This window comes from Microtus pennsylvanicus, chromosome 1 (assembly GCF_037038515.1).
Source record: "Microtus pennsylvanicus isolate mMicPen1 chromosome 1, mMicPen1.hap1, whole genome shotgun sequence".
Lineage (NCBI taxonomy): Eukaryota > Metazoa > Chordata > Mammalia > Rodentia > Cricetidae > Microtus > Microtus pennsylvanicus.
In genome coordinates, this window is record NC_134579.1 from 140,046,769 (window position 1) to 140,069,296 (window position 22,528).

A 22,528-nucleotide genomic window follows, 5' to 3' on the forward strand; every position below is an offset into this window, starting at 1 on the left:
CAGGATCCTTCCTCCCTTCCAAAGCTCAAATGGCGGCAGTGCTCACACAGAAGTGAGGCACAGTGACTGCCTGTTTTATAAGCCCAGCATTTGTGAGGTGGAAAGGAGGGCCAATTCAAGGTCACCCTCAGCTACTTATGGAGTTTGAGGCCAGCCTTTGGCTATGAGACTGGCTCAAAAACAAAGAAACCAAAGGTGCTGGTCTCGGCCAACTTTACCTTGTACAGATAGGAAAACTGAGGCCGAGAGGACAGTGGCAGAATGGGCGGAAGTGGGTCTCTAAGCAGCCCAATGCCCTACTTCCTCCCTGCCCTCCCCAGAGCCTTTGCACCTCTTTAAGGGCTCTCCGGGGGCTCTTGTTCATGTGCCTAGTCCCTGCAGAGGACCGGTACTTCTATGTCCTAAGCACTGTGACGATGGATGTGCACCATGCCATGTTGCTCATCACAGGGTGTTTGTAAGACAGGGATGCAGGAGGCATGGGCACAGTGATGTAAGGTGGACTGCGGGTAGCCCCTACACGTTGGAAAAGCAGGCAGGCTGGGTCCGAAGCCTCTCCAAAGGCCTGGTCCAGTTACACTGATCTGAGCCCAGACCCCCAGACGTGCTAGAGAACAGGTCTCAAGCTGTTGAGTCTGTGGCACCTGATTGTAGTACCAGGAGTGCAGTTGGAATGGGTGAGCCACTGACCCACTGACCAAGTACACAGAGCCCCAGAACAGAACCGGTGTGACCTGGTCAGGAAACAGTTGAGGGCAGAGAAGATCGATAACCCTTGGCTGGTTAAAGTTAGGAAAGGGCCTGGCACGTCCAAGGACCAGGTCTCAACCCTGACTGACTCTGGCCTTTGTCCTGCTTAAACTGCTTAAAGCCCCTTCTGGCTCCACCCCAGAAAGTCCAAACTCCTCAGCCAGGAGTTCACAGCCCTCCTGGGCAGCCCCATCCAAAAGAACTTAGCCCAGAGTGTTTTGAAATTTGTGACCCTGTGACGGAGGATCTGAAGTCAACCTCCCTGCCTGCCTTTTATCTCCCTCCCTATTCTTGTTTTTTTTTTGGGGGGGGGGGTGGTGGATAAGGTCTCACAATGCACCCTGTGTGCTCTAACGCTTAGCAATCCTCCTGCCTCCATCTTCAAGAACAGGATCATATTCCACTATTCCTTTATATCCATTCCCACCTTCACCACGGAGCCTTAAAGGGGCCTCCAGGTTTTGGGTGACTTGATGAGAACAGCATTCCTCTCCCCACCCCCACCCCGTGCCTCCCAAGATGGATGAACCACCCTAGCAATGCCACACTGGCACCAGGAAAGGAACCTGGGAAGCCGGCACAAGCTATGAGCGTCCGTGCCTCCAGCTCAAGCCCAGAGGGACACCCGGCATGATGGCGCAGAGCAAGCTGGGGGGCAGCGCAGAGTGGCAGAGTTCCAACTCCTGCCTCCTGGCAGCACAGGAGTACAGAGTCATCTGGGAGAGAGCTGTTTCTTAGCAGACCTCTGGTGGAAGGGCCCCACTCACCTCTTCCAGACCCTAGGATAGGGTTATTGGAGAGAAAGAGCGCAAGCTGAACCCAGACAGAACCTGAGCTGGAGCCTCCTGAGAAAGGAACAACTATGCCAAAAAAGTTTATTAAACGCACGTGTGCACACATGTACACACGCATACAGGTGTGCACACTCAGGCCTGGGGCACCACCCCATAGAGCTGATGGGGGAGTAACTTCTGCTTTTCATTACAACTGTAGATCCACCGGGGCCGGACGAACGCCAGGGAAGGGTTGTCCATCAGGGCCTGGGGGAGAGGGGTCCACACGGGATAGAGTATCACAGGACAGAGGCAACTCGAAAGTGGGCCTGGGTTCTCCATCTCTGCCCCCGCCCCAACCCAGGGCTCACCTCCTCAAAGACGGGGTCCCACTCCTGGGCTGTGATAACGAACTGGACACGCTCGCTCATGTAGTCCTCAAGCTCACTGGTGGGAGAGAGGAGGTTGTGGGGAGGGCTGTGAGCGGCCTGCCCACACTCTCAGGAGTGTTGCACTGTCTGCTAAAGCACCGTATTTCCCTTGTCTCTCTTGCTGAGATGCTGAGATCTGTATTAAAAGTATCTTTAATAGCCCCACCTCTGCTTAAGGAGGACACCATGACACAGTGGCCTTCAACACAGACCTAGATGTTCTCCACTGCAGTGGGCACTGTCTTATCTCTGCTTTTTCTTTCTCTTTCCTTCCTGCTTTTTTCTTTTTTTGGAGCCTGGCATATACCTCTGCCCCCGGAAGCTGCCGGTCCCTCACACAGCAGCCCCGACAAGTCACACCAGCAATGCCCACGGTGCTAACCCTCTCTCTCAGAAGGTGTGGACGAAGAACAGCCCTCCAGGGCCACGAGGCACAGTGGACAGGGCTGGCACCTGGCGTCTGCAGCCTATGTCATCCTACAACCCACACCCTCTAGTCAAGTTGCCAGCTTGACCGTGGACCCACCACCAATCCACAACTGACCCATTGAAAGCGGTCACATATCGGATGAGCTTCCTCCTCTCGTCCCCAGGGAACTCCCCATAAAGGAAGAAGTGCTTGCCTTGGAAGAAGTCTGTGGGAGAGATGAGAAAAGGAAACATGAGGCACCAAATCCCAGGACCTGACCAGGACCGTTGAGTACTTGGGAGCAAAGAGGAAGGTGGAGGTGCCCAGTTGAGGATGAGGTGCTCACAGAGTGGGAACCGAGACTAGGAAATTCTCGTCTAGCCCCAAGCAAGCCAGCAGAGGCTCCTGCGTGCCTTTGCCTGGTGCTAAGCAGAAGCCGAGACACACAGCCACAGTGTCCTTACAGTTAGGCCACAGCCACCCAGAGGCAGCCACACTTCACTTCAGCTGTTTCTCTGGCTTCTGAGCTGGTTTCCTTCCCATGTTCACGTGACTTCCCAGGTCACTGACTCACTGTCCTCATTCTGGGAGTTTGGGGGTTCAAAGTACTTCCCTGCCACCGCCCACAACCCAGGAACTGGCCCTTACAGTGACTCAATCTCCCCTTTTCTTCTCTCTTGCCCTCCTACCGCCCTTCCTTCCTTCCTTCCTTCCTTCCTTCCTTCCTTCCTTCCTTCCTTCTTCCTTCCTTCCTTCCTCCCTCCCTCCCTTCCTTCCTTCCTTCCTTTATTATGTATACAGTGTTCTGCATGCCTGTATGCCAGAAGAGGGCACCAGATCTCATTATAGGTACCTGGAAGACACTTTGGGAATTGAACTCATTACTCTGAAAGAATATCTAGTGTTCTTAACCTTTGAGCCATCTCTCCAGCCCCCCCCCCTTCCTTTTTCAAAGGTCTTAGTAGTTCAGGTTGGCCTGGGTCTCCTGATTGCTGGGATTCAGGCATATGCCACCATACCCGGCTCTCCTATTCTTGACCCCGGGAGGGTCAGACACCCTTCCACACCCTGCAGTTTTCCCTGTCTTCTGGCTCTATTATCTTCAAAGCTCTCCAGCAGAGTGTGGTAGCACATATGTGATCTAAGAACTTGGGAGGCTGAGGCAGAAGGAGAGCTGCAAGTGTGAGACTAACCGGGGCTACCTGAGACTGTCCCAAAAACAAAACAGGAAAGACCACACACACAGAGACAGACACACAGCATTGGCTTAACATTGCCAGCAATGAGTGTTAAACAATGTGCCCAGCTCTCGGACGTCATGAGCAGCAGGACAGTTTGGTGGCAGGCTGGGGAGTCTTGAGGTTGCTCACACCGGGAGGGTCACCACACAGTAAGGTCACATTGGTGAGAGCAGGAAGCTGTCAGCAGCAGCAGGCGATGAGGGAGCCACTGGAAGGGGAGCACTAAGGCAGGGAGTCAGGGAGCAGGTGGGGCAGGACACAGCAGTGATACACAGAAGTCAGATCACCAACCTGGCAGCTCTGGAATTGGCAGGTCAGCCTCGGTGTCTGTATTCTCGTCTGTGGAGCCAGCATATGGGTCCTCGCCATTCTCCCCTGGAGCTGGGGGCTGCTTCTGCTCCCTCTGCTTGGCCACCCTGGAAGGTCAAGGATTGTGAAGGGTGAGCACTCAGGGAGCAGACACCTACACCCAAGGCTAGGCCGCACCTACCCAACCCAGCCTACCTCCTCAGCTCATCCTCCGTGTCCCCGGAATCTTCCGCCCCATTGTCCTGTCCTTCTGCCAGTAGCAACTCAGTCAACAAGCTTGTTCTCTAGGAAGTCTGCTAACAGCCTCGGGATGGCACCCGAGAACACAGCCTCAGCTGCCTTCTCCTTCACCCCATTCATCTGGATACAGCCCTTCCCCCTCAGACCCAGAAATCTAGACCCAAGCCCTTCTCCCCCAGACCCAGGAGTTCAGCCCCACCCCTCCTCCCTCAGACCCAAGACTCGAGACCCCAGCCCTCCTCCCTCAGCTCAGACCCAGGGGTCCAAGCCCACCTCTCCTCCTCCCCACAGAAATAGGAATACAGACCTCCCCCTCACTCAGACTCTAACCTGACTGTTCCCCCTCAGTGTCACTATTGTCCTGGGGTCCTGGTGAGGGTGCTTTTGTCTCTTTTGGAGTTGGTGGTCTTTTTGGTGAGCTAGGTCCTGCTGCCTGGGTCTTGGCTTTGGCCTGGGGCCGCTGAGGAAGGAGGGCTGGGTGAGTTCAGGGGCAGTGTGAGGCTGTGGACAACCAGGAGGGGCAGAAGCGGGAGACCGAGGTAGCACAGCCTGGTCAGCTCCCAGTAGACCTCCTGACCAGGTAGGGGCATCAGACCTTATGGGGAAGCTTGGGAGTTTCATCTTCACCGCTCTCACTGGGAGAGTCCCCCTCGTCCTCACTGCTGGAGCCAAGACCTGCCATGAGGTACCTAGGGGAGAAATTGGCCTCAGGCACAGAACTAAGAAAGAACTGGGGGGTGGGGAGCAGTAGGAATCCACTGTCCCTGCCCCCTCCCCAGCACCAGAGGGGTCCACAGCATGCCAGGCAGCTCAGCCACCCACAGACTCTTTCCCTCTTGGGGAAGATCTGTCCCATCTGAGAGAGGACAGAGGAATGGGAGCCGGTCTTCCCTTGGAGACTCAGAGGAGGATGAGCAGTAGGGGAGATCTCAGGTGGAACTCTGACTCTGGGGTCCTTGCACCTGTACACTCGGCCAATAGCAGAGAAAAGCGGCGTCTGCACTAACCATTCACAGGCTTGCTAATTACCCGCTAACAGCATGGTTAGGTCTCACATGGCACCTACATAGTGCTGGTTACAAACCATCTAGAGAGGATTCAGAATGTGAGAGGAGCTGGCCTGGTGGGCCATCTGCAATCCTACTACTCAGAAGGTTGAAGCAGGAGGATTGCAAGTGCAAGGCTTGCCTGGGCTACAGAGTGAACTCAAGTCCAGCCTAGGTAACTTAGTAAGTCCTCCCTCAAAATAAAACCTGAAAGGAAGACTAGGGATACAGCACAGTGGCAGAGCCCCTGCCTAGAATCCCCCAGTGAGGGGCTGAGGTGTGGCTTAGCAATTGCTTAGCATGTGGAAGCCTTGGGTTCAGTTCCTAGCAACACACACACACACACACACACACACACACACACACACACACACGAGGCTGGAGAAATGGTTCAATGGTTAAAGTTTGTACTGCTCACAGAGGACCCAAGTTTGATTTCCAGCACCCACATCTAGCGGCTCACAACTGCCTCTAGCTTTAAGGGATCTGACACCATTGGCCTCCTCAGGTACCTGAACACACACATGCATACCCCCACACAGATATATAGTCATACACATCACTAAATAGTAATACATTTTTTTAAAGTATATGGAAAGATATGCACTTTTTATGTAAACACTGCGGTTCTGTTTAAGCATCTTGTGTATATGCATATTTTTAAAGATTTACTCATTTCTATTTTACATGTATCAGTGTTTTCCTGCATGTATGGCTATACCCATCATATGTGTGCCTGGTGTCCACAATGACTAGAAGAAGTCATCGGATACTCTGAGACTGGAGTTACAGACAGTTGTGGGCACTGGAAATTGAACCCAGGTCCTCTGGAAGAAGAGTAGCCAGTGCTCTTAACCCCCAACCACCTTCAGAATTTTGATCCTCAATATTGTGTGTGTGTGTGTGCATGCATGCATGCGTGTGTGACTGTGTGTGTGTGCTGAAACCAGGCCCCATTCTGACACACATGTGGGATAAGAGAGCCCACGAACACCCTCATATTCGTTCAGGGTGATCACTGGAGCGGTGATTGATGCTAAAGCTAGATAACTAGCTCTCAGGGGTGTGTGGATACCAAACACAATGTGGAGTCCACTGCCTCCTCCAGGTCAGCTGACCCACCACCTTCCTGTCTTGGTCCTGCTGATACAAGTATGCCGGGTTGAGCCCTGCTTCTGAACGCACTCAAGCGACATCCTGTGATTCAAGTCTCGCCCCAGTCCTCAGCCGTTGGATCCGACCGCTCTTCTCCAGATCAAAAGTCTCCCTTTCTCCTGCTGTCAGTAGCCCAGTGGTCTTCCACTTTCCACTGCATCCTCGGGGATGGACATGGCTGCCTATGCCTGCTTTTCTGCAGCCCAACATGCCCTATGCCTGCCTACTACACATGCTTCTCATCCTGCAAGATTCTCCCTCCCTGCGGCCTTCCTGAGCTCCCCAAGCTGGGTCCTAACAGTTCTGACACTGGAGTGAGAGATGGTTAGTGCAGGGCTCAACATCCAGGTCCTCATTTCAGTGACAGCTCTGCTTGGCACCCAGTGGAGGCTTCAAGACCAGTTCTGAATAGCAGCAACCTGCAGTGTCCTTTCCCTTCTATACAATACAGTTGTCACAGAATCTGTGACCCACCACCTGCAGGCCCTACACCTCTCGCTGAAACCAGCTCATGCTGGTTGAGATCATCTGAGCTTACCTAGCTGGCCCCAGGCTCTGCATCGCCCAGCTCTGGGCTGAGAGAAAGCAGGTGTGTGAGCTGACTGGTGGGGGGCATAGTGAGGCCTTACCTCCGGGAGGGCAGCCGGCGCCGCATCCGGTAGCAGTCCAGCACCCATTCTTTCCTCACAATACGGCCTCCGAGGCCCAGGACCTGGCTGTACTTGGGAGTGTTGGCAAAGGCACAGCTGGGGGATGCAATATAGGGATGTCAGACATGATCTGACCAACAAATGGGACAGGGTGAGAGAGATATAGGGCTAAGGGAAGGAGGCAGAAAGCAGAGAGAGCCAGGCAGCCTCCAGAGAACTAAGGAGGCAAAGACAGACAGACAGAGACAGAAGGAAGCAGGGAGGGGAAGGGGATAGCACTACAGGGACAGAATGAAAGCAAGAGGGCGCGCAGGGCAGCACAGGGAATGGGTGGGTAGCACGGAGGGACAGAGGCCTACATGAGATGTGTGCTGTCCGGAGTCCAGTCTGGCCGATACTTGGCCCCCAGCTCCAGGGCTTTGTCCCGCAGCTCTGAGCGGAAGGGGTTCTGGAAGCCACTGAGCACCACCACCACACCCTGCAGAATCTTCCCCAGCTCCTGGGGGCCAGCTCGGGCTACCCTGGGCTCAGAGCTTTCTCCCTGGGGCTTCCCTGGGACCGCCTTCTGTGCTGGGGCAGAGGCTGGGGCTCCAGCTGGGGAGCAACTAGGAATAGGCACTGTGGAGTCAAAGAAGAGAAGTTCAGTGGTATCCCTGGGGCTGTGCACCCAGCACCAGCTCCCCACTGCCCTTCTTAGATGGTGGGGTCAAGACCTTCCCTTTTGACACACAAGCCTGGGTCTCTGCAGAATTAAGGAACCCAGATTGCTTACATTTGGGTCTCTTGAGGGCAGGTGGCCCTGCTGAAGGTTTGCTGGGAGGCTTCCTGTCTTCTAGGTTCAAGTCCAGTTTCCTCTTCCCTTTGGGAGACTCCTGAGGTTGAGGAGGCAGGGATGGGCTGAGGCTTCCAGCTTCTCTCATTCCCCATACCCCAGTGTCTGATGACCTCACCTTGGAAGAGCTACCCAAAGCCTTGGAGACCGGAGAGGCCGAGGAGCCTGCGTTTGAGGCCTGCAGTGTAGCTGCTGCATAGCTGGGTCCCGCTGGGTCGCTAGCAGAGGCTATAGAGGGAGACAGTGAGCTGAGGATAAGAAGGCAGGGGCAAGGACACTCCAGCACCTCTCACCAGGTTTCCTGTCACTCCTACACCCAGAGGGGACCCAGGGTCTAGACCCTCCTCTCAGACCCAGCAGGCCAGGCTCCAGCCTTCCTCCCTGGACAGCATCGCCCCAGACCCAGGGATCTAGCCAAACCCCTCAGCATTCAGGCTTCCTTTTGTTAAGACCAGTCAGGTATCATTCAGTCTATGCTGAACTCAAACTTTCTTCCTACCCGAGGAGGACCTCCTGCCTCATCTCCCCTGTGCTGAAGCCAGGGCTCCATGCTAAGTTAATACTTTGTCAGCTCCAGCCCCACACGCACCTGAAGATGTCTTGTTGATGCGACTGAAGAAGAGAGCCCCTGGTTTTAGGGAATTGGCACTGTCATCCTCCTCTTTCACACGGAACTGGCCGAGCTTGGTCACTGTCACCTTCTAAGGTTCCGCAAGGTCAGTGCTGTGGGAGAGGTGCTGGCGGGCAGGGGTGGAGAGGCGGGGAGAAGGTTCTGGGGGTGATAGGTGCTGCTTACCTGGGATGGAGTCTCCACCTCCTCTTTGTCTGGAGGGCTGTGAAACCTCACAAAACTCAGGCCATAGGGTGAGTCCTGGAATGGGAAGTTTCTGGGTAGGACAGACCTAGGCTCTCATGTCCCTTCAAGGAGGGAAGCCCTTGCTAGCTCAGCTGTAGCAGGTGCCCAGGGAGGCGACCATGATGATAACATTAAACCTCCCTGCGCCCTAACTGTAGACAAAATCAGGGCTCAGCCCTCCACCTGCACTGACTCTTTCACCTTCACTGTAAATGGAAGTCAGGTTGTGGGCAGCAAGTCCACTTTCACGTGCTCTATCTCTGTCTGGAGCCAGTTCTGAAATGCAGAACTGCCCAGGGCTCTTGGCTCCTCTGTTGTCTGGATGCAGAACTAGAAGGAAGGCACCTGAGTTCCAGGCCTCAGTGTGATGGAGACAGAGATTAAACACTGATGGGCCTCCATTCACCCTCTAACACTCCCTCCAGAGAACTAAATTAAGCTGCTTGTCACTGAAGGACCTCAAACCCATTGCTGGGAACACAGAGATCACAATCCGACAGGGGCAGCAGCTGTCCACTACTCCCAGCTCTCCAGACTCAAGACGGGACCCTCAGGCACCCCCTTCCCTGGACCGTTTCTCTGCTTCCGCACTAAGGTACCTTGCTGTATGGCTGGCTGCACACAATTTTAACACGATCCCAGCGCTTCTCTGCTGCAGCCCGGACTAATTTGTCAGGTCCAAAGAAACGAACGCGGTTGGGATTTGAACCGCTTCGACTCTCAGAAGGGGACATGAAAGAGGAGGTGACCAGAAGGACCTAGGTAGGAGACAACATAATGAGTGAGGAACAGAGCTAGATGACAATACAGAGGACCACATGCCCTAAGGAATCTCAGCAGAACAGTCTCAGTGAGAGGCACAGGATTCAAACGAGTCAGCTCAAAGGCCGGGAGAATTACAGGATGCCAAAAATAAGAGACCCAAATCCCAAGATGGAGAGAGCAGCGTCAATTATTAAGTGATGCTTCCCTGCCCACACCACAGGCAGGGGTGGCCCTGTGCAGTCAGCTTGGGTGGCAAAGCATCTCTGAGGACCAGCTGTGCCTTACTTACTAGGCTCTGCCAAGAGGGGGAGCTAGAGAGGCTGCAAGCTGCAGGTGATGGACGGTCTACTCCAGATCCTTAAGCCACACCAGACAGTTTGCAGCATCCTACACTAACCCCTCTCTCGGTGACACACCTGCTCTTTAGGATGTGTTTCAGCCCCATAACCCCTCTACACCGTGACAGACGTGTCCATCCTTCCAACATGCCTTCTGTTCCTCACTCCAGGGGTGACAGCTGCCTGCCTTTTCTTCACCAGACCCCAATCTTACAGTAACAGTTGGTAACTACATTCTTATATTAAATTCTGTCCACAAAAATAATGGGCATGGTCTCTGGCTCCAGGTCATGGCAGGGCCACCACAGAGGCAAGAACGTGGGTAGCCCCATCTGAACTACTTCGTGAAACCTTGTTTTGAAAAATAAACAAGCCAAGTTGGGCAATGGCGGTATACACCTTTAATCCTAGTACTTAGGAGGCAGAGGCAGGGGGAATCTCTGAGTCTGAGGCCAGCCTGGTCTACAGAGTGGGTTCCAGGAGAGCCAAAGCTACACAGAGCAACCCGGTCTCAAAAAACAAAATCAGAGTTCAAGGAAATAAATGCTGATACAGACAGCAGATGAAGGAACAAATGACAATCAAAATTGGCCAACTAGGTCTGGACAAAGAGAGAGCTATGTGCCCAACACAATGGACTAAATCCAGATTGGTCCAAGCAAGCCCACCCTTCTGAAAATGGCTGGACCATGATACAGATCTGACCACAGAGCACAAAGGCTGCTCAGGGGTTCTGGGAAAGACTTTTCTTCCCTTGTTAAAGAGAGGTGAGAGCCAGGCGGTCGTGTGTGTGTGTGTGTGTGTGTGGTGGGGGGCGCAGCCCTGTAATTCTAGTACAAGAGGCTGAGGTAAGAAGCTCACAAGCTCAAGAAGGTCTGAGGGACACAGTGAGAGGGAAGGGGGAGGGTGCGGCTCAGCTGGTGTTTGCCTCAGACAGGCAGCTGGAGTTAAATCACTTGTACAGCATAAAACTGGATGTGGTCCTAAACACTTGTAATCTGAGGTGGAGGCAGGAGGTTCAGAGGGCAAGGTCACCCTTAAACATAGCTAGTCAAAGTCAGCGAAGGAGCAGGTTGGGAAGCCAGGAGTGGTGACATACCCCCTAACCCGCACTGGGGTGTTGGCAGCAGGTCAGTGTGCAAGGCCAGGCTTAATAACATAGTAAGTTTGGGACAAACCTGGGCTACATAAGATCTTTTCTCAAAAAAATCACAGGGAGCAGGCGGATCTCTGGGAGTTCAAGGCCAGCCTGGTCTACAAGAGCTAGTTCCTGGATGGGCACCAAAGCTACAGAGAAACCCTGTCTCGAAAAAACAAAAACAAAAACAAAATCACAGGGAGGGGCAGAGGATGCAGTGAGGGGGAAGAGAGAAGAGGCATAAAGGGGAGGGGGAGGCCAATCCAGGGGATGAGAGCCACAGTATTTCTTCCATGCCACTTCCTATACTAGCTACTCCCAAAGCTACTAATGCTGGATGGAGTGATGTCACTTCTGACCACTGGGCCACACCCAAAAGAAAGCTGTCAATCAAGGCCCCTCCAGATAACTGTCAGATAGAAGCTGGGTCTACATAAGATCCTATCTTTAAAAAAAGGAGGGGAGTCTCTATTTGTAGCAGGCACAACTCTTGTGGGATATTTTGATCACATTCTGACGCCTCTAAGGCTGCTAATTAATAAAAATCTGCTTTGAATTAGAGGGTGGAGCTACCAGCTGACCAAACTTAACCATAGTAGTTTTGGAAGATTGAGGACAGATAGAGACAGGAACTAGTAGGGTAGGGCTAAGAGAGGGTCTTGGCTACTTTTGGATGAAGAAATAAGAGAGAGAGAGGAGGTCACTGGTTGCTTCTGCGCTATGTCTCTGATCATTTAGGTTCTTACCTGGATATCTTACTCCCAAGTTTCTATTGTTAAAGAATAATTAGATAAATACACCACACACCTGTCTATGTTGTCTGTGCAGTAAAGACCAAGGCTGGTATAATCTGAACTCTCAAGTCCCAGAACCCCTCCCACCTTCCCCCCAATCCCCTCCGACACACTAATTTTCATGGAAAGAAAACATCTTGTAGAAACTGGCTTAGACTTAGACTTGTCAATTCTATCAGGGCAAGTTTAATTTTTACTTTCATTTCACTAGTAAACCAGTAAGCTAATACTCTGAGCTATACTGAATTCCACCAGTCAAAACAGGACCTGTGAGGCTTGGTGGACTAGACCCTACAGTCCCAGCTGAGGGAGGCTGAGACAGGGGAACTGCCGGGGCAAAAGGAGGGACCCATCTCAAATAAGTAAAAAGTTAAAGAATCAATCACAAAGAACTATATTCTGCCTCAAATAGACAGGCTACTAGTGGTGATGGACATTGTGGAGCCTCAGTTCCCAGGCCACATGTGAGAGTCTTGGCAACCTGATCAAAGCAGCTTCATGCTCAGGCTGCAGCTAGATTTTACAACCAGAGAGCCTCTTGCTGCTATTCACCCTGGCAGCCCGGCCCTTCCCCGACGATCAGCCCCACACCCTGTGCTTACTACCTCCTCAGCACCTGGGACCCTCCAGAAGGTTGGCTGGGTGGCTCCCCCACCCTCGAGTAAGCACGGGGGACAGTGATGGTGATATGGGGACGTCTTCGTCTCCCAGCCCTGCTTACCTCATAGTCCTGTTCACCAGCTGTGGCCCCTCCAGCCGAGCTGCCCACCAGCACCTCTACAAAGGCTGAGCCATCGTTCCCAATGTCTATGCTGTGTATCTGCTCCTCCTTCTCCAACTGCGGGGCAGAGAAAGGCCACCATGAGTTCTGCCCTGGCCTGCTTTGGAACAGTGGACAGAAAGAGATGATATCCACCTGGGCTACCATGTGCCCTGGAATGTCACCTACGTGTCAGTAGGGACCAGAACTGAGCAGCGTCATTATGTCTCTGACAGGCAGGCTGGGACAGGGCATGGAGCAGAATTCACTGAATGAATGCTCACACCCCACCCACACCATACACTTGCTTCACCAACACATCTCCATACCCCCACCTCGACCACTGCCTGCCATGTAGTTCTCCTCGGTGGCAATAGCCAAAGGTATAGCTGGGTTGTCATACAAAGGACACGTAGAGATTCCTGGACAAACTGATGCATGCCAGAGGCTCCTAGGGTTCTGCTCGCCACCAAGCCCTACCCTGGAATCCTAGCTATGTGCCCTTGCTTCCTCTATAAACTGAGGGCTCAAGTCAAGGATCTGCCATAGAACTAACTCTTTGGAGGTCACAGCACACAGTAGGCACCAGCGGCTGTCAGCCAGGCATTGTTTTAATATTGGTGATTCCTGTGACCTTACCTTTACTGGAAAAGCTCTGGAGGGTTTGGTGTCGCACTTAGGTCCAGCAGGAGAATCAGTTTTTTTGTTTGTTTTTGGAGGTTCTTCTTGTTTTGTTTTTTTGAGACAGGGTTTCTCTGTGTAGTCCTACTATCAAGGAACTCCCTCTGTAGACCAGGTTGGCCTTTAACTCAGAGATCACCTGCCTCTGCCTCCTGGGGTAAAAGGTGTGCACCACCTTTGCCCAGCAGATGACTCTTTAAAGTGCAGAAAAGTCAGCCAGGACTGGAGCCATTTTTCTGAGATAGCCTAAAGGCTGCCATCCAGGTCAAACATGAGGTTGTCGTTTTCCTTTTTTAAAAGTTTATTTTATCACAAGTGTATGAGCAATTTGCCTGGATGTAGTCTCTGTACCATGTGCTTTCCTAGTCCCTGCAGAGGCCTGGAATGGGTGTCAGATCCTCTGGAACTGGAGTTAGATAGTTGGGAGCTGCCATCTGGGTGCTGGTAATCAAACCCTGGCCCTCTAAAAGAACAAGTGCCAGGTGGTGGCGCACGCCTTTAATCCCAGCACTCGGGAGGCAAGGCGGGAGGGACTCTGAGTTCAAGACCAACCTGGACTACAGAGCAAGTTCCAGGACAGTCAGGGTTTTTTTTTTTTTTTTGGTTTTTTGGACTTGTGGGGATCCCCCTGGTTCTGCCTCCCAGGTGCTGGACTTGCAGGTAGGAGCCACTCTGCCTGGCCTGTTTCCTTTGACTGGAGCGGTTTTGTCAGGTGCTGGCCTAGAAAAGCCCCAGGCTTTCGACTGAATCTGTTATCTAGGAGCAGGAGCATTACTGGATACTCATTATTCACTGACAGAAAGCTGTTTATGAAGACTCTCACCAAAGGTCCTGCGGCTCTGGCCCGAGGGCTGCAGGCACAGAAAGGTGTGTGGGTGTAGGCAGACAGGATGGGCAACGGGAAGTCTCCCGCTGTCCCGTCTGGGCTCTTTTATAGGTCCTAGGATGAAGACTTATGATGGCCCTCAAAGGTGCCTAGTCTTGGGCTTCGGACGTAGTCCAGTTGGTGGAGTGCTTGCCTAGGATGCAGGAACCCTGAGTTCAAGCCCCAGTAACGCATAAACAGACATGGTGGAGCATGTCTGTAATTTCAGTACTCTGCGTGTTGAGTCGCTGAAATGAGAAAACCACATTTGCTCACTCCTACCCGACCTCAGGCGAATACTGAGGTCAGCCTGACCGGCAGGTATGCACAGCGCTCTACGGGAACCAGAACTCCTGCGCCGTCACTCTGTGTGGTGACACTGCTGTGCCATAATCTTATTAAAGTACACGTCCTGTCATGCTTGCTAGCAGCCATCACAGCCCATGTTAACGGATGGCTTTACCTTTACAATGCCCTGCTCACTCAGCTTGGGGCCTCTTAGACATGTGATCACGGGAGTGCGTGCTCCCAGCCAGAACTCTGTGGCTCAGTAAAAACTTCAAACTCATAAAGAGTTCATCCTGCTCTCCTTCCCTCAGGTGAGAACTTCCCGAAGAGGATCAGAAGTTCAAGGTCAGGGCTGCAGAGATGGCTCAATTGCCAGAGCTCCTCAAACCCACAGGAAGTTCATAACCTCATGAAACCCTAGGTCCCCAGGGAGCTGATGCCTCTGCAGGCACCTGCACTAAATGCACCTACCCCTCAGACACATACTTAAAGATAAAGCCAATCTTTTTTGACTGCCTATCTACTGCCACCTGCCCTGACCTCCTCTGCCATTCTAAACCAGGCACTGTTTCTGAGGAGTGTCCTCAGTTGGAAAGGGGGAGTCGTGGTGATGTCCCTCCCATAGAAAGCTAAGATGCCCCAAAACAAAACCAAGGCCAGCTGGGCCTTCAAGCGCAGCTACTTGGGAGGTGAATCCAGAGTTTGAGGCCTGCCTGGGCCACGAGTGCATTCAAGAACAGATGGGGTAACTTAGCAAGGCCATGTTTCAGAGAGCGGGGCTGAGATGTGGGTCAATAGCGAAGTGTTTGTCTAGCCTGCACAGGGCCCTGGGCCCAACACTCAGCACCACATAAGACAACAAAGCAGAACTGAGTGCTTGCGTCATTAACGGTGGAAACAATGCAAAACCTACTCTTCCACCAGGGCTGCCAGTGCAGGTGCTGCAATCGCCTCCTTTTCACAGGCGAGCAGCCTTGAGCAGGAAGTGGCTGTACCACAGCTGAGTTTTGAATACTCAGCTGTCTTGTGCTCCCCAGCTTCAGCAATGATTCATTTAATATCCTTCTTTCATTTCCTCCAATTCTTCCTTGTGCCAGGATCCCTGAATCTATGCTAAGAATCTAAACAGTGCAAATATTCTAGGCTGAATCACACCCCAGCCCCTCACTGGGGGATTCTAGGCAGGGGTCTACCACTGAGCCACACCCCCAGCCCCTCACAGGGGGATTCTAGGCAGGGGCTCTACCACTGAGCCACACCCTCAGCCCTCACTGGGGGATTCTAGGTAGAGGCAAAGTGATCTATCACTCAGCCACATTCCTAGACTGGCCCAAGTTTTTTTTTTATTTATTTAATTTATAAAGATTTATTTATTGTGTATACAGTATTCTGCCTGCGTGCATGCCTGCACGCCAGAAGAGGGCACACCAGACCTCATTACAGATGGTTGTGAGCCACCATGTGGTTGCTGGGAATTAAACTCAGGACCTTTGGAAGAGCAGGCAATGCTCTTAACCTCTGAGCCATCTCTCCAGCCCCCCAGTAAGTAAATCTTAAGAAATAAAAGAATTAAAAAGTTTTAAATATGGAAAAAGCACAAGTGTAGTAGCTCATGACTGAACTCCCAGCACCTGTAATGCGAAAGCTCAGAGTTGGAGGTCAGCCTGGGCTACACAAAGAGACCCTGTCTCAAACAATTACAAAACAAAGCAAGCATGATGTGTTCCAGCGTGCCATTGACACTCAGGTGATACTCCAGTATTCCAACTGGACCTGTCCCAGCACCCCCTCCAGGACAGGCGGGGTCGGCAAAGAGACTGGCTGGAAGCAGGTGACCAGCTGGGCACTGAGTAGCCACGGCTGACAAAAGAGGTGTGTGGAGCTGACACAAGGTGAAGGCTGAACTCTGTGTTGCAATACCAATGTTGTGTAAGAGTGCTCAGAGAACACCCAGGGAAGTAGGAGAGCACACAAGGCTCTACTGTCTTCTCCCTTGTCCCTGCAAAGGAACTAGAGCCAGCACTGGAAGAACTCAGAGTTACCCACGAACTGGCAAGTGCTAAGTGCAATCCGATTTTCCCAGGGGTCTCTGACGTGATGGAATCTAACCACTTGTTTATCCCCTCTCGTTTATTCTCAACAGGGAACAAGGAGCCTGTGCATACCTAAGTTGGATCCTTTCTTCTGCAGAGGCCCTGGTGGCTCCCATCTCAAACAGCCCTTTCCTACTACCCTCCCCCATCAGCTCTGGTCCTATTCTGTTCACTGGCCTCCTTGGCCTATCTCTCATATGCCAGATGGACGCAGCCTGCTGACCTATCTATCCCCTCCCTGTGGATGCACGGCCTCCTCTGCTCAAAGTCCCCAGACTCCAGGCTGCAGAAATGGCTCAGTGAGCAAAGATGCTGGTCTGACCACCCACAGCGCAAGGAAAGAAGTGGCTCCTGCAAGGTGTCCTCTGCCCTCTACAAATGTATATATGTGCAGACGTGTGCACACACTCATGTGAGCATACACACACATATTAAATAAATGTAGTTTTAAGAAGAAAGGTTCACACCTTTAATCCCAGCACTCTGGAGGCAGAGGTGAATTCTATGAGTTGGAGGCTAGCCTGGTCTACATAACAAGTATCAGGACACTCTGGAGAGTGACCCTATCTCAAAAATGTGAAAATAAATATTATTTTTTGTTTTGTTGAGCCACCAGTGGTTAGCCAGGCAGTGGTGAAGCAAACCTTTAATCCCAGCACTTGAGAGGCAGAGCAAGCGGATCTCTGTGAGTTCGAGGCCAGCCTGGTCTACAGAGCGAGTTCTAGGACAGCCAGGAATACAGAGAAACCCTGTCTCAGGAGAAAAAAGTTACCATTGGGGCTGGAGATGGCTCAGTGATTAACAGCATTTACTGCTCTTGCAGAGGATTGGGGTTTGGTTCCCAGCACCCACATGGTTTATAACCATCCCTAACTCTGCTTCCAGGGGATCCAATGCATTCTTCTTCTTCGTTTTTTTTCCCCCTTTCCAAAGACAGCATTTCTCAGTAGCTTTGGAGCCTGTCCTGGAACTAGCTCTTGTAGATCAGGTTGGCCTTGAACTCACAGAGATCCACTCTGCCTCGTGAGTGCTGGGATTAAAGGCCTGTGCCACCAACGCCTGGCCTGACCTTGAATTTCTGACCCTCCCAAGTATTGGGCTGACAGGTGTGCAGCACTATGTCCAATTTATGAGGTGACAGGGTCCAAACTCAGGGCCTGGAGTGTAATAGGCAAGCTCTCCTCCAGTCCTTCACACCCAGGCCTTGCAGTACACTAGGCAGGCTCTCCAGTCCAGCAACCGCCAAGGCTCCAGATGTGAACACGTTCATCACATACTGCCCACTGCTGTACAGACCCAGCACTGCAGTGTCGACCACAGAAAGCTCCTAACACACACCTGTGGAATAAGTGAATGAGTGAACAAATGATGCTACACTCGATGTCAGCCAAAAGCTGAGAAGTGATGAGCCACTCCAAGCATCAACATCTACACCTCTGTCTCGGGTCCCAGTAGGACTTCTAGTTGCCGCCCAAATTTTCTTTTACATTTAATTATGATTTATATGGGTATTTTGCCTGCATGTATGTCTGTGCACCACGTGCCTCAGAGGCCAGAAACGACATCTGATCCCCTGGAACTGCACAAAGGTTGTGACACACATGGGTGCTGGGAGTCACACCCTGCTGCTCTGAAGGAGCATCTCTCCAGCTGGACACTCATTTCTTTAAAGCACGCGAGCCGAGTGATGTGGAGGTCAGAGGACAACCTTTGTCAGTCAGTTCTCTCCCCACCAGGTGGGGTCCACTGAGCCATCAAGGGAGCCTCTTAGAACTCCCAAAGTCACGCCCCAAAGAAAACACGTGCTCTTCCCAAGCTGCTCCCACTCTGGGTTCTGCCTCAGTCTTTTCCAAACAGTACTGCGCTTGACCTGACTCCCTAGCTCTCCTTCCTGTCTCTTCTGCCTCCAGTCTTTCAGTTCCCACCAAGCGCTCTTACAGAACTGAACATCATTTCCTGGAGAGGGGAGTGAGGGGGGTGTCACCTGATCGTAAGCAGCCCGAGGAATCACTATCCCATAATGAAACCACCAGTCCCTCCCTTTATATCAACTCCCACATGTTGACAGAAGACTTCTGCAGACATTATGTCACCAGGTTTTACAGCCACCCCAGCCTTGGGTGTCTTTATTCTCAATGGGTACATTTGGAGAGATGAAAAACATTTGCCTGAGGTTGGAGTGAGTAAGAGGGAGAGCTAGGATTTGAATCCAGATCCCAAACTAAATAGTAAGCAACCTGGTTCTCACACAGTTTAAAGGACAGGCTCTCGGTTGCATAATTTTCACCAGGCCTCAGTTTCTTTATCTGTAAAATGGGGATAATGACAGTCTGTAGGTCATGAGGCTTTACAAGGACGGAATGAATCAAGCCATGTGAGGTGTGTAGGCTGCTGACTGGCAAGTTATAATGGTGCATGACATTAGTTCTCATTACCAGTCTCTGGTGAGGGATTTAAGAGATGCTTAAATCTAACACTGGCCAGGAAATGTCACGGATCTATGTTTGTTTAAACTTCTCTATAATCCTCAAAAGGCTTTGTAAGTCAGAACTGCTAAGCAAAGAGGCCACAAATACACTCAGTGTTAGTGACAGTCTGGTAAGCCTGTGCCCACCAAAGTCCTTCACCTAGTGTCCCTCGACTCAGAAGGGAGGCATGTGTGTGAGCTGGGCACAGTGGCTGTGGTGACGGCTGGGGGCTGTAGCTCAGCAGTGCACACAGAAACAACACAGACCGACAAAACTGTCAGAAGCACGATACTCAAGAGTGGGCTGCCTTAGCTGTCAGCCACGACACTCGGATAAGACACACGGCCACCACACAAGTGGTAACGGGCAGGTGCTTAAGAGCATCTAATTCTCTTCTCGCAACAACTTTTTTAAGATTATTTTTATCAGCCAGGCGGCGGGGGCGCAAACCTTTAATTACAGCATTCGGAAGGCAGAGGCAGACGGATCTCTGTGAGTTAGAGGCCAGTGTGGTCTACAGAATGAGTTCCAGGACAGTCAGGGCTGTTACACAGAGAAACCCTGTCTTGAAAAACAAAATGAGAAAAAAAATTATTTTTACCGTTTTTAATATGTGTATGGAAGGAAGGTGTGTCCCCAGAGGCCAGCGGTATCAGGTCCTCTGGAGCTGGGTTTACAGGCTGTCGTGAATCACCAGTGGATGCTAAACTGAACTCAGTCCTCAGGAGAGCAGTTTGTGTTCTCAGCCATGGCGTCAGCTCTCTAGTGCCTTCCTCAAATTTCCTGTTCCTTTCAAAAACTTTTTTTTTGTTTTTTGTTTTTTTTTTGGTCATTTGAGACAGGGTTTCTCTGTGTAATCCTGGCACTGTTCTGGAACTCACTCTGTAGACCAGGCTGGCCTCAAACTCAAGAGACTGGTCTGCCTCTGTCTCCTGGGTATTAAGATTAAAGACATGAGCCATCACGCCCAGTTTTAGAAACAGACTCTTAGGCCAAACAAACATTACCACGTCTTGATCCCGGTACTTGAGAAGCAGTGGGGAGGGGAGTGTTGGGAGTTTGAGACCAGCCTGTGTCACGCAGTGAGCCCCTCTTTAAAACGTCACACATGCTCCATACCCTCCCCAAGGAAAAGAAAGAGTCTCCAAACCCGCAGAGCTGTGGTTTGGTTCCAACATTATAAAACACACTCAAAGACCGGGTGTGGGGATCTGCTTGGGGGATCGGGACATCATGAGTTTCAGGCTAGGGGAGAGACTGGTGGCCAGAGATAGACTCAGAGAACCAGAACCCACACAGTAGGAGGAGAAAAACAACTCCCACAATTGTCCTCTGACCTCCACAGGCATGATGCCATGGGACTTGTGTGCTCATACACATGCACACAAAAGAAACAGAAATACAAATTTTAAAAAAAAAAGCAGTCAAGGCCGGGCGATGGTGGCGCACGCCTTTAATCCCAGCACTCGGGAGGCAGAGGCAGGCGGATCTCTGTGAGTTCGAGACCAGCCTGGTCTACAGAGCTAGTTCCAGGACAGGCTCCAAAGCCACAGAGAAACCCTGTCTCGAAAAACCAAAAAAAAAAAAAAAAAAGCAGTCAGAAAGAATAAATTTAGTCAGTCAGTGGTGATGCATGTCTTTTATCCCAGCACTCAAGAGGCAGAGAGAGGTGGATCTCTGTGAGTTGGAGTCCAGTCTGATCTACAGAACAAGGTGAAAGAAAGCCGAGTGGTTGTGGCTCACACCTTAATCCCAGCACTCAGGAGGCAGAGGCAGGCAGATCTCTGAATCTGAGGCCAGCTTGGCCTATTGAGTGAGTTCTAGGACAGCCTGGACTCTTTAGAGAGACCCTGTATCAAAACCAAAACAAAACAAAAACTGAGCAGTCAAACCAAAAAGCCAGTCAGCTGGCTTGCTTCATTCACTTACTAATTTCATGGTACTAGGGATGTAATCAAGGGTCTCACGTGTTCTAGGCAAGCTGAGCTGCATTCCTAATCCTTTTGCTAGTAGTCCCTGTGATGCTAACTACTTTTTATTTTTGAGACAGATTCAAAGTTGTCCAGGTTGACCTTGAAACTAGTGATCCTCCTGTCTAGACTTCCCAAGCAACTGGGATCCCAGGCCTGAGCCATCATCTCCTTCAACTTTGCCCTCATTGTAATGAAACTGATTTACGTAGACACCCTTCGTGGTCCTGCCGGCACAAGAAACATAGTAAAGACCAACACTGTCCCAGGTGAGGAAACTGAGGCCCAGAGGTAGAATCAACCTACTCAGGAGCACCCACTGACTCCTGGTCATCTCTGGGCTTGGACTCTTCTTCCTCTGCCGAGGGGGCACTGGTGGGATTTCAACTTGTCCACTTTCCAGGCAAGCTGGTTGAGCAAGCACTTTCTCTACCATGGAAGAGAAAACGACTCAACCTACAGCCAGCTGGCTCGGGAATGAGACCTGGGGACACACAGCCCTGGGAGGAGGAGCATCACCTGTAGGACCACAGAGATGGTCTTCTCGCCTGCCTTGGCTGCGCGCCACTTCCGGTAAGTGTCGGCCTTGAGAAGGTTTTCTGCACAATGGGTCTGCAGACAAGAGTAGAAACGTGGAGATTTGTTAAATAAGGCTTATTTGAAAAAATAAAATAATTTGCCGGGCGGTGGGGGCGCACACCTTTAGCCCCAACACTCAGGAGGCAGAGGCAGGAGGATCTCTGTGTGTTCTACAGAGCAAGTTCCAGGCCAGCCAGGGCTACACAGAGAAACCCTGTCTCGAAAAACAAAAACAGAAAAAGAGAAATAAATAATAAAAGTAAAATAGTTGTCGAAAAGCTAGCCGGCTCTCCACACTTAACTTCCTGCTAGTCTCCCCACTACTGACACACCTTGCCCGAGTTTTCCTCAGTTTCTCCCGCTAGAAGTTGCCCAGAACCCCGTTTTTCCTTACTTCTCCGGGACTTCCACAGTGGCCCCAAACTTGCCCCTGCCTGCCCATCTCCCCCGGATGCACGTCCAGCCTCCACCCCGCAGCCCACTAGGAATGCCACCGCACTTGCCAAGTCCTCAGCCGCCCTCAGAAAACCCCCCGTCTTCCCGCCGCTCCCACGTCAGCCCCTCACCGAGTCCTGGCTGCTGCAGGACACGACGTGGCGGAGGCTGATCTCCGGCATGTCCACAACCGTGGACGTGCTACCGACTACAGAACGAAGAAGGGTTCCTTCCAGCAGGGGGGCCCCGGGAGAAAACTGAGGGGCGAGCGCGCCCTACACGGGACTCAGTGCGCAAGCGCGCGAGGCTCGGGCCTTTCAAACTGCGGCGCGCCGCGGCGCGCGTCGACACTGCGCATGCTCGGATGGACTTCGCCAAAGCGAGGCTCCGGGTCCCCTTAGCAACAAGCTTTTCCTCCGGCCCCGCCTCTCTCTGATCCCACCACTCTCAGGCCTCGCTTCTCGATGACGTAGGGACCCGGCTTTCTGGGAGCCTAGCAACAGGAGCGGCATCAGTGATTGGGTCTTACGTGAAACTTGCTCTGCTCATTGGACCGTGCGGTTACCAACCAAACCGAAGCCTTAGAAACGCCGGGGCTTGCTGAGAGTTTCCCAGAGGCTGCATCCTACTTGCAATATGATCCCTTCCACCTGTTGTTGCGG

At 51.9% G+C, this 22,528-nt stretch overlaps 1 protein-coding gene across 2 annotated transcripts; it reads right to left on the bottom strand.

Moving 5' to 3' along the window:
- Nucleotides 1-1,608: 1,608 nt before the first annotated feature.
- On the bottom strand, nucleotides 1,609-22,160 carry Xrcc1 (X-ray repair cross complementing 1). 2 transcript variants are annotated; one of them, XM_075989172.1, is made up of 17 exons: nucleotides 21,998-22,160; nucleotides 21,372-21,464; nucleotides 12,449-12,565; nucleotides 9,292-9,450; nucleotides 8,633-8,707; nucleotides 8,426-8,537; nucleotides 7,955-8,064; nucleotides 7,777-7,876; nucleotides 7,364-7,622; nucleotides 6,984-7,100; nucleotides 4,749-4,842; nucleotides 4,484-4,613; nucleotides 4,109-4,160; nucleotides 3,896-4,020; nucleotides 2,499-2,589; nucleotides 1,895-1,970; nucleotides 1,609-1,790 (listed from the first exon to the last, which is right to left on the bottom strand). In XM_075989172.1, exons 1-17 carry the CDS (start codon nucleotides 22,046-22,048, stop codon nucleotides 1,677-1,679), a joined length of 1,875 nt encoding a protein of 624 aa, XP_075845287.1. In that variant the 5' UTR covers nucleotides 22,049-22,160; the 3' UTR covers nucleotides 1,609-1,676. The 2 variants fall into 2 exon arrangements, with proteins under 2 accessions (XP_075845287.1, XP_075845277.1); XM_075989162.1 differs by having other exon boundaries at nucleotides 4,109-4,163.
- Nucleotides 22,161-22,528: the final 368 nt, after the last annotated feature.

Coding starts and splice junctions, on each gene's coding strand:
- Xrcc1 (XM_075989162.1), bottom strand. CDS start 22,048: ATGCCGGAGATCAGCCTCCGCCACGTCGTGTCCTGCAGCAGCCAGGAC. Junction 8,538..8,632: donor AGGTGGAGACTCCATCCCAG/GTAAGCAGCACC, acceptor GCGGAACCTTAG/AAGGTGACAGTGACCAAGCT. Junction 1,791..1,894: donor GGGACCCCGTCTTTGAGGAG/GTGAGCCCTGGG, acceptor CCTCTCCCCCAG/GCCCTGATGGACAACCCTTC.